General features: G+C 45.7%; 1 protein-coding gene across 11 annotated transcripts in view; it reads right to left on the reverse strand.

Annotated features, from left to right (window-relative positions):
- The window catches only part of Dclk2 (doublecortin like kinase 2), a 128,687-nt gene that overhangs the window by 11,740 nt on the left and 101,569 nt on the right, over positions 1-15,378 (reverse strand). For all 11 annotated transcript variants that reach the window (XR_003843687.1, XM_029537429.1, XM_021195494.2 and 8 more), the window contains 4 exons: positions 9,074-9,193; positions 8,676-8,822; positions 2,423-2,556; positions 2,004-2,081 (listed from right to left, as the gene is read on the reverse strand). Coding sequence is in view for 10 of the 11 variants with exons in the window: in XM_029537429.1 (XP_029393289.1) it covers positions 2,004-2,081; positions 2,423-2,556; positions 8,676-8,822; positions 9,074-9,193 (479 nt within the window). In the remaining variant the exon portion in view is untranslated. The remainder of the gene's footprint in view (positions 1-2,003; positions 2,082-2,422; positions 2,557-8,675; positions 8,823-9,073; positions 9,194-15,378) is intronic.

The raw sequence follows: 15,378 nt of genomic DNA on the forward strand, positions 1-15,378 counted from the left end.
GGCTGCACCAGAGACTACAGACACTAGAGGGAGTAGTGAGCACACTTTCCCTAATGCTGACCCTGAAAATCCTTTTTCTTCATCTTCCCTTGGGTAAGTCATGAAGAACTCCATGTTAATTGGTCCCATTATCATCTGTCAGCAAACATATTGCCCCTCTACATTTGACTACTTCCCTCCAAAAAACCCATCACCCTAACCAGCCCAGGGCCCAAGTCACTGTAAAAAAAAGCACACATTATCCACCCTCTACTTCTTCCCTTCTGCCTTGCACCATTAAGTCCTTTAGTCACTTTCTTCACATCTAATCGATGCTTAGCCATCTCTGAGCTAGCCAATCACGCATACACAACAGTTGTTTCTGGCCATTATTCTTGTGCTCTATGTCTCTATATCATAAGCTCTTCAAAAGCAGACTAACATTACTATGTCATTCTGTGCACAGCAATAATCAATAAAAAACAAACCAACCACTTTTGAACTCAAACTGAAAATGTGAGAATTAAAAAATAAAAATTAAACTTTCTAACTTTTTCCAGGAAGTTTTCATAACAAATGTTTGGAGAGAAAAGATAAGCTATTTTTCATTTCACTGACCCAATACAACATTAAACACTACTATACACGCCTCAAAACTCCTTCTAATGAAACCTAATCCTCACTTGGAAGGCATCATGAGGTGGGCTTTTGGGAGAGAGCCAGAGCCTTCATAAATACAGCTGCAGTGTCTTCGGGGAAAGTCCCTAGAGACGATAGAGTCCAGTGGGAGAAGTGCTGCCTAGCAGGAGGCCCGGAGTTCAACCCCAACATCATTTTAAAAAAGGAAGACAAGACAAGATACTCAGAAGTTCCTAGAGGATGCCCTTCCCTTTCTGCTGTGTGACTTCATAAAGATGGCTGCGAAGCGACTAGGAAGTAGGCCCTCACCAGACACCAAGCCTGCTGCTGCTCTGGTCTTGAGTTTCCAGCCTCCATCCCCGTGAGAATACGTTTCCAGTCCTAATGAGCCACACAGTCTGTGGTAGTTCCTCACAGCAGCTGAGATGAACTAAAACCACAGCTCTAAGGACGTGCTTGTGAACCACAGCCATCACTCGGAACAGTACCTGCCACTCCCCGTTCACTGCTCACCAGACAGAGAGGCAGTAGAGATAAAAGGCAGAAAAGCAGCCGTGCACGAGCAGACGCCCTACAGCTTCCAAGTCAGTCACTGGCTGCTGCTCAGGAGATGGAGCACCAAAAGAAGAGCTGCAGTCAGTGTGGCTGGGCCAGGCTGCAAGCATTCCCATGGCTGGCTGTGTTCACCCCCGTTCCCGCCAGGCCAGCCCAGAGCTGCCAAGTGTCAGCCGCGGTTTGTTTCCAGGCCAGCCAGAAGTTTTCTGTAACTTCACTTCTCAGGTAATAAATGTTCCAGGAAGGACTAAAACTACCATAAAGCGTTCTTGGTTTATGAGATGGAAGTTGGGTGATTTAGAAATTTCATATCAAAATCAAGTAGCTTAAAACGCCGCTCTCAAATCAAGTAAAAGGGGCACCTATACCAAGAACTTCAAAAAGTACACCTGAATGACTCAGGTTTCTACATAAGGACCTTTAAATTCCACCCTTCTTCAAAATGACTCAGAAGTGGCAAAGTCTAGAGTCTACTAGGAACTTACTTCATGGAATGATGGTCAAAGAGCTCACAGGCTCACACACAAAGCAAAGGCCTTTATGGTCACGCTAGGGACAGCTCAGAGGCAGAGTGTGCACAAACAGATGAACCCTGTGTTCAAGCTCCCATACAGAAAGGAAGGAGGGAGGGAGGGAGAAGAAAAAGCAAAGACAGAAACAAAAATCAAAATACCAAAGAAAAATACGAGTTTTCACCAGTAGGCTGCAAATTAAGACAAACAGAGAAAGGTGTGTTTATATAATTTTAAACTGGTAATTTTATTTACTGGCTTAGGGCCCTTTCTGCCAGCAATTAAGTGTCGGAGAATTTATAATTCAAACATGGTTACCTCCGGAACGGTGGGAATCCACAGAGAAGTATGTATGTAATCACACCAGCTGCCCAAACATCCACCTTCAGGCCATAACTGGAACAGAGGGAGAGAAGGTAATGGTGGATCAGAGCTTGTGCCCCCACTGCTGCAGCTGCCTGTGTCAGTGCTACACGTAAGGAGGAGCTGTCCTTTGAAAAGCCGTGTGCTTTCTCCCCATCTGACCACTATCAGTGACCGCCTCCGACTGCCTCCCACCCCACTCCCATCAGAAGCACAGGCCAGCTAAGAGCAAACTACTCCCTCAAGTCAAGCTTGGGGTAGGTCACATCTCTCCGCTTCCCAATCTTCCTTCACAGGTACACTGGACACAAAGCAACAGCTATGTGCCTTTGTCAGCCATGTCAAAGCATGACCAGAGACAGGCAGACTCTCACCCTGTTTCAGCAATGATCTCTGGTGCCACATAAGTTGGCGTGCCACAGACCGTGTACAACGGACCTTCAACCACCGTCGCCAGTCCAAAGTCTCCCAGCTTCAAAGACTTGGTTCCATCTGGGTATTCACACACCTGGAACAACAAACAGCCAATGATCATCAGTTTTGTTGCTGTTGTTGTTTTGGGTCTCCCCCCCCCCCCAAACAGCTGTGAGAGGAGCCTTGGAATTAGGCAGGAAAGACTCATTGACTTTTAAAATGTTTAAAGAAAGTTCTTTTGGTAAGAGAACCATCGTTGTAAAGGGCTAAGAGATCTCAGAGACTTCTGTTCAACTGTGCTTTCCAAAGGTAAACTTCTATGTGAATTACAATGCCCTAGCCTTAACACGCCCTCATGAGCAGCACTGAGAGCTACTTTAACTTCCTTCCTACAGCTCATACTTGCAGACATACCCATGTGCTTACAATGACCACATAATTGAGAACACTTTACCTTATATCCAAGCAAACTTTCCTTAAGAGAGAAAAGCCAGAAAATAACATGACACGTAGACAGTTTTGGAAGCCAATGAGCACATACGTAGCTACATTGGCTGTGTGATAAACAAACTTGCCAAAGTAGATTCTCTTGTGTGTCCACTTGAAAGCACCAAACTTCAGAGAAAAATAGCTTCACAGACCAAATCAATATGTGAGACTCTATTTTTGTATTTTAAACACAGCTTGTTTCTCCTTGTGTTTTACTATTGAACCGGACTTGCATTTCAACTACTACAGACTTTAGAAGGGAAATATTTAGAAAGCGATGTTTTCTCAACATCAGCAGTGACTGGCATCTGCCACTGAGGGAAGCGACTTATGCAGTCATTGACAGAGTCCAGAGACCCTGGGGCTCCCTGTGATATGAGCCAAGCTTTATGGACCTTGAAAAGAACCACGGATGGCCCACTACCTTTTTCTGCTTCTCTGTAACAAAGCACTTCTTCCTTTGGGACATCACAGTATCCTCCATGTTTACACACAGCATATACACAGCTCATGCATGTCTTCATACTTTAGAGAGTCATAGGGGTAGTGATGGTGACTCTGAACCCCTCTAAGGTATGTATCACTCTATGTGAACCCCACAACACAGCAGAAACATATGAAAATATATAAATGTTCTAGCTTGAAGCAACAGAATCGAGATTCTTAGTCATGCCACATAGGACAGCTTTCCATCCATAGTGTTTAACGTAAACATTAATGAGAACAATCTAGGATACTTACAGTTAGGATTTATGGTGCATTTACTGAAATTCAAACATTAGAACAAAATTCTGAGTTTCTGTAGTGATCAGAGCATTTATAAGCACAATTTATATCACGAGTCAATGTCTCAGTAATGTCGCTGCTATTTCATATTTACAAGTCATTAGGTACTGTTTTTATAAGCTATGCTTATTTAAATGCTCCATTTAGAGATGTATGGGGTACCTAGGGGCTGCTGTCAGTCTCTGAAGCCACATTTCTATGTCCCCTATAGAACTCAGTCGGACGCACAAGTACAGACAGGGAGTGGGCAGCCTGCACTTGCTGACTGGTCGGGACTCCTTGGCTAACCACGAGAGTCTGGCTTAGATGGAAGTAGGAAATAATAGTGCTTTTGCTGATTCATCTCCTCCCAATAGAGAAGAAAATATGCAATGTATTAATAATCTTTAAATCCTAGCTGGGGATTCTGTTCAAGTCTACAAGAAAAAGTAAACACCGCTGTCTATCTGCGTGGCAAAGATACATACAAGGTTCTGCTCTCTGGAGCTGACTGTGAAGCTGGGGTGGAGATGAGTGGTGGAGAGACTGCCCACCCTGCACAGGGCCTGACAAGTAGAAAAGCAGGGAAATGATGACCACAGAGAGACAAAAGAAGAATACCGTTCCTGACAGAGGCGTCCTGTCAGTTACCGAGAGCCACAGGAACTTCTCAAGTTTACATATCCTCTCAAGCAAGAAATACTACCTGCGTTTGTAGGCAAGGAAAGCAATGGTCACAGAACTATGAAGCCGGCTCTGCAGTCAGGACCCCTCGCCCTCCCACTGAGCCACCCTGCAATGGGTTCTGCAGCTAAACAAAGCCAAAACCCCAACGGCCTCACGTGAAGATTCTGAATGAATTTAGACAACTGTGAAAACGCCAGCCCCGTGATGCTCAAATGGCCCACCTCACACTGTGAGATGCTCTGTCAAGCAGCTGGCAGGATGCAAGGCTGACAAGTGTAGGGAACGGGAACGCAGGTCCCCGCATCCAAAGGGAATCCCTCGTGCTCGCTAAATAAAATGCCAGCATAATGATTTAGAAGGTCATCAACCATGAGAAACCCAACCTCTTCTCTCCTGTCCCCGAACTCCTAGAAACACTGAATTTATCACTAGTCTCCATACTTAACTATGACAGGGCACCGCCGAACTGTAACTCATAGCATTAACGGCCACCTCTGTGCTCCCCGACACAGCGACCCATACATCTGCTTTGGCAGGGTTTTAAGTTATGGTACCAGGCAAGGGAATGCAAATCAGATGTCAGATGCCCTGCTGCCTAAAAACTGCATTAGTTCCCAGACAGGAAGAGAGCAAGAGCCGTGTGGGGCGTCTACTGTTAGTGCCTCAGTGGCTCCGTCTCTTCAGTGCAATGCCAAACTGCTGACTAAATCTAGAGAGATACATAGAGGTTTCCGAAGCTGCCACGTGTGCTGCTCAGAAATGTGTACACTGCTAGGGTCATTTCTGGAGCCTGACCCCACAGCCTTAGCACCATACACTGACAAAAATGTCTGAAACCAGGCCTGGTGATACACACATCTACAGTCCTAGCCTCTTAAGAAGCTAGGATAGAGCCAGGCGTGGTGGCACACACCTTTAATCCCAGCACTCGGGAGGCAGAGGCAGGCGGATTTCTGAGTTCGAGGCCCGCCTGGTCTACAGAGTGAGTTCTAGGACAGCCAGGGCTATACAGAGAAACCCTGTCTCGAAAAAAACCACCACCACTACCACCACCAACAACAAAAGAGAAGCTAGTGCAATCTCTTGAACTCAGTGCCAGTCCTAAGAACACAGCGAGCCATGATCTTGATGATGATGACGACGACGAACGCCGACGACACCGACGATGATGCTCAGAAACGTTTTAGACTACAGCATAATGAGGCATCTTCAATACAATTACAAAATTTATTTATGCCTCGCATATACTTTAAACCCATAGCCTGAAGGTAACTTCAGGCAGCATTTTAAATTATTTTGTGTATGAAATGACATTACATGATATGAAACTTTCCACTTGGAGAAATGCTGGCACACAAAACATCTCTTTTGTTTTTTAGACAGGATTTCACTTGGTAACCCAGGCTGGCCTCAAACTCACTACATTACAGACATGTGCCACCATGCCTAACTCTCAACGTACATTTTTGGATGTGTCTGAATTTCAGATTAGAGTTTTATGGATACTAAACCTGTGTAAATCTCTCAAGGTAAAAGACAGTAAGAAAAGAATTTCTGCCCTTCTGTGGTACCCAGGCAGGATCTGTATGGCACCATTCTTAGTGTCTCTCGTAAAGGAAAGTGTTTACAGGATATCCGGAGCCCTCAGTGTCCTGCAAATGAAGGAGGAACATGTCCTTAAATTCCTTGCAGCACAATTATATGGAGATGGCAGCAATCCTGACTTCCAGATGGACAGCATGGCGATGGAGGGGATCTGACGCCGTATATCATAAACTGAAGAGGACCTGCGGGCCCAGTCATGAGAAGCCCTGTTGACATAGCGTCATCTCCTCCAGAACAATGAGCTCGCAGGCTATGCTGGAATTTCCTGCTGCCAAAGAGCATCTCCATGATAGCTACATCATGCCTGGGGCCTTCACTAACCAGATGGGGGCAGCTTCTGGGAGTCATGTCTCCTGATGCTGCTAGACCCAGAGTTGACCACCAGCCCCTCTTAGAAGCATCTTATGTCGGCCTTCCCGCCATGGTTTGTTTAATAGATGCCCTTGCTGTGCAAACACTGCCATCCATACAACAGAGGGGCTTACTGTGTGGTGGGTCTACCAGTATGGTTCTATCTCCCAAGAGGTAGAACTGAGGGGGGCATGCCTGACCTCTGCTACCACAGATGTCCTGAAGAGCCTGGAAAGAAAGGGCAGACAGGCAGCTGCAGCTGAGAAGAATGTGACCAAGGAAGGATGTCAGGGCAAATGGATAGTGCTAGCCCTGAGTTTACTGCTGCTCAGCCTAAGGTAGCAGGCTGGTCTGAGGCTGAACACAGAGGGGAGCAGTAAGGAAGGAGGGGAGGAGAGGGAAGAGGAGAGGAGGAGAGGGGAGGAGGGGAGGGGACTAGACAGAGAAGAGGAGAGGGGATGGGACTGAAAGAGGGAGAGAAGAAGAGGGGAGGGGACTGAGGGAGGAGAGAGAAGGAGGGGGACTGAGGGAGGGGAGGGAAGGAGGAGAGAGAAGGAGAGGGAAGAAGGGGAGGGGAAAGGAGGGGAGGGGAGGAGAGGAGGAGAGGGGGAGGGGGAGAGGGGAGGAGAGCTACTTAGCCTCCAGACAAAACAAGTCATGAACAAATGGCATTAGCAAATGGTAAATGGATACCTGGGGTTAGCAAAAACACATACATTTAGAAGAAGAAGAAAAGTCGCTGGGATGGTCTCCACACATTTCCTTTAACACTCATCTGTGTGGTACTTGAGGCTGGCTATAATGTCTTTATTCAGCTGCTGGCTGGCTGAGTGGCAATGAGAGCCACCACCAGGGATCACTCCTCACCTCCAGGACACACCTGCTTAGCAGTGATGGAAACAGAGAGGACGACGTGAGACCTCCAGTCTAGGGCACTTACAATCTGAAGGAGGAGGCCGATCAGAGAGCATAAAATCACAACCTCGTGGCAGAATGCTGCAGAAACCAGAGGAGACCATGACTGTAGTCTGTTCAGAGATTCTGGGGTAATGTTAAAGGCATAACTGTGCTCAGTGATGACGAGGTTAGCCACACGGGAAAAGGATATTACAAGTACAAAGACAGACAGAAGAAATGGAGGTGTGATACTGTTGGTGAAGCCTTGACTGCAGAGGATGGAGAGACCAGATGGAGTTAAGACAGTGGAGCGGCACACAGATATAGAGAAGGCAGCTATATCGCCTGTGGTAGAGGGTGCACATGCAAAGCTCCCAGCCAGTTTCCCCAGACCCTGACAGTGGAATCTCAAGAACTCCTCCCAGTGAATAAGCTTTCGTTATCACAGGAAGGGATGTTAAATCTGGGTTAAAGGTAACGGCCATGAGTCAGAAGACTGGTAAAGCAGACCAGGAACCCATGGACCTCGGCCACCGAGCCTCATAGTAGAAACTACTTTTCATTCTGTAGAATAGATAACACAACACTTTCAAGCATGTCTTCAATGTCCCTATCTACAAAGCTTAGAGGAACAGACCACCTCCAAAGTTCTGTTTGCACACGAACTCATCTAGTTTGCTTCTCCCACCCCTGGGCGCCTACTTGTCCCTAACTTATTCTCGGAAGTTACGCACCATACAGTTCTGTTCTTCAGTTAGTATCGCTGCCATAAACGTAAATGGCCAAGGACCCCAGACACCTCTGGGTGTGTAAGGCTTGATACCTAGGGTGGTGATGTTGGGAGGTGGTGGACCGTTACCAGGAAGAGCTTTGTGCAGGGTACCTTACATCATACACACCCCTCAAAGGTCCCCGAGTCTCCCTTCCTCCCTTTCTCTGCTTCCTGGATCACAAAGTGGGCAGTTGGCCCTACCTCATGCTCTTCAGAACTGCCGTCAGCCAATCCCATCAGAGGCCTGAACCAATAGGGGCACCCCTATTAGACTGGAACCTCTGAACTTTGTGCCCAAATCCAAACCCCCTTTCCCTTTTACACACTAATTATGGCAGGTGTCCCATTATCATAACATGAAGCTGGATAACAAAATCAAAGACAAATGAAAACACACTTTCTCATGCCCAGAAAACAACGTGCACACGGATTCAAGAGGCCCATTAGGGTTTTATGTGTGCATGCAAAACACCCCAACCAACTTGAACTTGCTGGCTCTTCTCGGGTCCCTTTTGTGTGCTGTGTTTACCACTGTGGTATTGGTTTATACTCTGTTATTCTGTGCTGTGATGTTTCCATAGCATTACAATCATTTAAAAGAACAGAAGCATAGGTTGAAAATAAAACAGCAGGGATTCTGAACACACCAGAAGATTCTCAGGTTTGATGTCTCTGTGTACGATGCTGAGGCCGTGCAGATATCGGAGGGCATTGGCTAGGTTGTACACCATGGCGCTTCCGTCTCTCTCAGTGTACTTGGTTGAAGAGGTAATCGCATCAAAGAGATCTCCACCCTACAGGATAAGGAAAGAGATGCATCGAAATGTAGGCAGTTCGGTCCTCTGAGATAAGAAGGGTGTTGCAGAAGCTTGCAGAAGATGAAGAAACTGATGTATTTGAGTAACAAAGGTTAAGAGGCTGTAGGATCCTTTTCTGGCAAGGTTCCTCAGAAACATTGCACACTCTGAGATTTGACACCAGTGAGCCCACCCATCCATCCTTACTTTGACCTTTGAGACCAGTGAGCCCGCCCACCCATCCTTACTTTGACCAGTTCCATCACGAGAAAGAGCTCGGTTGCTGTTTCCATCTCTTCAACCAGCATGATGATGTTGGGGTGCTTCACTCGGCGCAGGATGGACACTTCGTTCTCAATCAGATGTTCCTGTCAAATAAAGGGTGGAGAGAGGGACATAAAAACCACAGAACCTTCTGCTCTGCCACCAAAGCCTGGAGGACGGTACACCATGGCCTTCATCTCTGATGCCACACTCGCCTACTTAGCTCCCCCCAGGGATAGGACAGGCCACTCGTGGATATCTCTTTGCCAAGCCCCTACAGAAACTGGCTTCTGAGCATGCCCACAAGGGCTCATTGTACTGTACCGATCCCACTCTAGGCAATGACAGTAAAGACGGTATCCACACAGCACTGTGCCTTCTGTAAGGCAGGAAGACCAGAGCCACTTTCTGATTTCAGTATTTCATGAAAAAACAGCGACTAGGAACAAAAGAAAATATGGCACTCAAGCTCTAAGACTAAAACGTTTGACTGTTACCAATATAAATTTTAATTTTATGTTAACATGCATGAAAAATGAGCTTTCTTCTTTTATGAGTGGGTATGAAGTCATTCTCCAGATGGGAGTTCCTTACACTTCGTATTTCAGAAATCTGGAAGGCACGGAACCACACAGCTCGTTTTAACAGTAACGGCCTCTCCCCTGAACACACTACCTCAGTGTTGCCCGTGCTGAGTGATGTGGGTGAGGACTGCTCAGAGGCAAAATGCTCACATACAGAATTAAGAAATTATCCACGAGTTATACGCAGTGACCCTTCTGTCCCAAAGGCTGCATGCGTGCATCCTCACTAACTTCAATGGCAAATCCATTTGAATTTAGAAAGTACATACAGTATAAAATCTGCAAGCTGACCCCTTCAACGTTCTAAATGCTAAAATAAGATGCTTTTATATGGAGGTGTCATTTATCACCTAAAGATGTGTATATATTGCACATCTATGGTGTGAATGTATATGTGTGCATGGTGTGTGGTATGTGTATGTGTGGTGTGTGTGTGTGGTGTATGTATGTGTTGTGTATTGTCTGTGTATGTAGTGTGTGCTGTGTGTGATGTTTGTGTGTGTGTATTGTGGTGTTTGTGTGTGTGTGTTGTGTATGGTGTGTGTGTGTGTGCACTTGTGTGTGTGTGTTTGTATGTGTGTGATGCTTAATTTGCCCTTGGCCTTCACAACCATGACTATCAAAGCAAAATCTGGCATTCCAACATGGCACTTGATCCCTAGTTTCAGACATCATTTCTAGTTTTCCTGTATTTTGGGTGTGTGCATGTAGTATTTATGTTTTTTTAATTCAAAAATCTCCTGACAATATCTTAAAGAGTAAATTATGACAAATAAACAATAGCACACAGAATAAAATCTACTGCAAGCTCCTGCACATGGTGGGTTGAAATTCTTGAGCACGGGATGTTCTGTGGCTATCCTAGTCGTCATGGGATAAGCGTCGGCAAAGGACAAGAAACGCTAAATCAGAAAACCTACTAGTGGGCTGGTGAGATGGCTCAGCGGGTAAGAGCACCTGACTGCTCTTCCAAAGGTCCTGAGTTCAAATCCCAGCAACCACATGGTGGCTCACAACCATCCATAACGAGATCTGACGCCCTCTTCTGGAGTGTCTGAAGACATCTACAGTGTACTTACATATAATAAATAAATAAATAAATCTTTAAAAAAAAAAAAAAAAGAAAAAAGAAAACCTACTAGAAAATGACCCTGACTGCTGCCACAGAGTAAGGCTTTGTGTATGCTCCGACTCTTAGCTTCACTTCAGTCCTTGAAGATGGGAGTGTAAGCCCAGTATTCCTGCCTCTAAGCCCACATCTCTCATACTAGACATCACTGTGAAAGAAGAATGGCTGAGAAACTCAAGCTGGAATTTTTTAAAATGACAGCTGTAAAAATGACATTATTATTGGGATGAAAAGGCAGGAGCAAGCAAACCGACATGAAGAGCCGCCGGCCCTTTATATAAGGGGGCTCTATGCTCCTTTCAGGAGAGAGGACTTGGGCCTCCTGAATGCTGTAGACTCAACACTGCCAAGTCTCTCAAAGTCTAACAAGCCATGACTGGGAAGTCAGGGACAGCGCCCCCTGCTGGGCATAGCACAGAGCAGCAGCCAGCACACTGGGACCCAGTCCTGGGAAGACTGTACAGCCAGCCACTGTGGCCACACAGAGAAGACACAGTAAACCCTCCACACACATTCACGCCAAGTGAATCAGATGTAAAAGCAGCGATGAGAATTTGTCTCACTCTATAAGAGCGGTCACCACCACTAGAGTAAAATAGGCTTATTTTAAAACTAACTAGATCATGGTTTCCAGCCTCAACCCCATATTCTGCCTGCCCATTTTCTGCAGTGTTAAGAGTCTATAAAATTATTTTCAGGTAGGTTTTGGATGCTAATTTATAAACGTGAAGCAGTCTGTGTCAGCAGCGTAACAAGAGCTCTTTGTATGGAGTTAAAATATGCTGTCCACGACATCCAGAGACCCTTCCCCAAATTATTATTATTTTCAACAAAAGGCACTCAAAATATCTGTGGACCCACTGTGGGACCCCTCTCAGCAGGGTTAGATAGCTACCAGCAGTGTCGAGTTCAAACACTGAACAAATACGGGGACAACAGCCTCCACATAAGCTACATGTGAATGTACTGTCCCGCTCGTGCAAACAGTCACATCTAAGCAAAGAGTAATTGTTCCTGTTAGGACATAGAAGCTGCTCCTAGGTTTCTCCACACACTCGCTCTCTATGCCTGACTATAAAGAAATAATCCTTTTAAAACAGTGGCTCTCAACCTGTAGGGCACAACCCTCTTGGGGGTTGCCCGAGATCATTGAAAAACACAGATATTTATATTATAATTCATAACAGTAGAAAATTACAATTATCAAGTAGCAATAAAAATAATTTTACGGATGGGGGTCACCAGAACACAAGGAACTGTGTTTAGAGTCCGCAGCACTAGGAAGGCCGAGAACCACTGTTTTCAAAGTAGTTATCATGAAAAGCCAAACAGCAGCACTAATATAAAGGCTACACGATTGTTTTTTCCACAAGTCCTGTGCAACCTGCAGTCGCTTTTACTCTACTATGTACGATTATTCTGCAGAATGTACTAATCAAACACTCTGTATAGACTGTGAGCGCCATCTGTGCCCAGCGGAAGCGACTCCACCTTCCCGTGAAGAAAGCCTCCCGGCTCCACCAAGGCTGAGCTGGTTAACTCTCCTCGGCTGGCTGCCACCATCTGTCCTCCCACACTTAGAAAAACCATAGCTCTCCTCCTACTGTAGTCTGTTGGTGGGCTGCTCTGGAGTTCCTAAGTCCTAGAGGCATCTGCCTCGCTTCCCAGCAAAGAGCACAGCTACAAAACTTGGACACACACATAAACACATGCATGCACATGCATGTGCACATACGAACGTGCACACACCACCTGCCAATGGCTTTCCTGCCGGCAGCTAGACTGCTGAGGATGAGACAGCAAGCAGGACAGTGTGTTCAAATCACTCTGTGTGGTTTCTGATGTAAGCACATGCAGTGGAATTAAACCGTAGTCACCCAAACGCATCCAGTCCTGATCCCCAGACTTTGTAAATGTTACCTTATTAGGAAAAGGAGATGGTGCAATACGGGGACAGCCAGCCTTCTACTAACAGGCTAACCCAAATGGATCACAGCAGCCTTCTAGAGAGGCAAGGGAATTCACAGGGATGTAAGAGCAGCAGTGAAAGCCCAGAAGAGAAACCGTGAAGCTGAGAGACTGCAGTGATGTGGCTGTAGCCTAAGGCTGCCCATCACCGGGAAGTGTGCTCAGAACCAGAAGCCCCAGACAAAGTGTAGATTTCTCACAGGTCCAAAGCCAGACCTGTGAGAGGATAATTTCTGTTGATTTAGGCCGTGCGGTGATTTACTCCAACAGGTCAAAGCTACTACAATATACTTTCGGGTTTGTGTCCTGTGTGGGCCCATAACATGCACATAACGAATACAAACTTAGAAGGTGAAAAGAACAACTGGGGGTTTCTTTTTTTTTTTGGTTTTTCGAGACAGGGTTTCTCTGTGTAGCCCTGGCTGTCCTGGAACTCACTCTGTAGACCAGGCTGGCCTCGAACTCAGAAATCCACCTGCCTCTGCCTCCCGAGTGCTGGGATTAAAGGCATGTGCCACCACGCCCGGCTTTTTTTTTTTTTTTTTTTAAACTGGGGGTTTCTTTACTGTGGAGAGTCAGTTAATATTCATTTCGAATGAGGGATCTTAGAACAGAACAGGAAGAATTCTAGCCCAATACCACTGCCTCCTCAGCGACCTCTGTTAACGTGGCCGCAAGGCAGAGCTTTTGCTCACTCTGTCTGGCCACCTGGCAGGGTTTTTCCTACCAAAATCCCGCCACAGTTCAAGGACCAGCTCAAATGTTTCTTCTGTATATGAGTGTGTGTGTGTGTGTGTGTGTGTGTGTGTGCACGCGCGTGTGTGCGCGCGTGTGTGTGCGTGTGTGTGCGCGTGTGCGTGTGTGCATGCGTGTGTGTGCGTGCGCGTGTGCGTGTGTGTGCGCGCGTGCGTGTGTGCGCGTGCGTGTGTGCGTGCGTGCATGCATGCGTGTGTGTGCGTGCATGCGTGTGCGTGTGCGTGATGGAGGGGTCAGAGAACAACCTCAGGAATCACCACCTTTACCCTGCTGGAGAACAAAGGCCCTAATCTGCTTTCTGCCATGTATGCCAGGCTAGCTGACCATGGCCGTCCACAGATTCTCCAGGCTGCTCCCATCTTCCTTGAGAACACTGGGATTACAGATGCAGAAGCAACAGGACCTGCTTTTACACAGGTTCTGGGCATTTGAACTTAGGGTCCCAGGCAGCCTGGGAAGCACTTTTACCCACTGAGCCATATCTCCCACCCTTCTCAAATGTTTCTGCTCCATGGAATCCTCACTGGGTACCAACTGCTCTTCCATAAGCTTTTCCTGAGCTCTGACCACACTCGGAAGGACTGGTATCAATTCCCGTGGGGAGTGACCTACTCCCAGCACCGTGTCTTACACACACAACACACATCAAAATTCAGGTGAGTGCTTTAATCTAACAGTGTTGGTATATATTAGAGGAAACAAAAGTTAAGAATGAATGAAAAGTGTTTGTTCCCAGTTTCCTATGAATGAAGAATGAACAAGCTGAAACACAGAGGCACACAGCAGATGGGCAAAGCACAGGCTGTACCCAAACTAAGTCACCCTCTGCCTCTGTTGATTTGCGGGAAGCCATTTAACCCAAGTCTCTGCTTCCTTCTCTGTGCAGCTGGTACAAGAGCTCTAAGTCACGACTGTGTACAGTCCCTACATTCCCAAGCTGGTAGTTATTTCCAACATAATAATTTTCTATAAAAACCCACAAAGCAGAGGTGAGCAATGTTCCCCATAATAATGGCTTAATGATCCCCTAAAACTTTGTAAACAAATTAAGCCATTTTTATCTGAGAACATAATTTCACAGTGGAAAAAAAAATCAACTTACTTGTAACATCAAGCTTTTAAATTATAATTTTATATAATATTATATAATATGAAACTTGCTGGTCAAATATGCAAAATATAAAAATATAGAAAATCATAAAACTGTGAAAAATAAAACAAATTCAGTAAGACATAAATCCAAATATCCCCATGTGTCTAAGCAGACATCATGTCAGATTAAATTCTTTCATACAATCATCTTTAACTTTGAATACAGCTGCTTACATCCTAACCATTATCCTTAATATTTTTGAGGAGCATGTAATAGTTCTAAGAACATGGCTCCCTATACCACGTTGTGCTTAGATTACCTCAAAGATGGAAAGACTAACAACTACATATAGAGAAAATGTTACTAAATTTGACAACTAGCAATACCATTAGATGCATAAGCAAAGAGTGCCAGCAAGAGATGGCTCAGTGGGTAAGAGTGCCTGCCGGCCACCCAACCGCAGACCTGCGTTTGATTCCTGGGACCTGAGTGACAAAAGACTGACAGAGACGATTGTCCTTGGCATGTGTATATACACAATGCACATACATGTGCACACACAACACACATGCACACACACAACATTTAACCTGTATAGATATCTGTACACAGAGAGACAAAAATGATCATGAAAATGTTTTAAAGAATACACAAAACCACATAAAATCTAGACAAAAAGTAAAAATGCAGAATCGAGTTATCTTGCCACCTTTGCTTTGCTGACAACTATAAGATAAAATGGTAGGTGACAAATCTGTC

Source organism: Mus pahari, chromosome 4 (genome assembly GCF_900095145.1).
Source record: "Mus pahari chromosome 4, PAHARI_EIJ_v1.1, whole genome shotgun sequence".
NCBI lineage: Eukaryota > Metazoa > Chordata > Mammalia > Rodentia > Muridae > Mus > Mus pahari.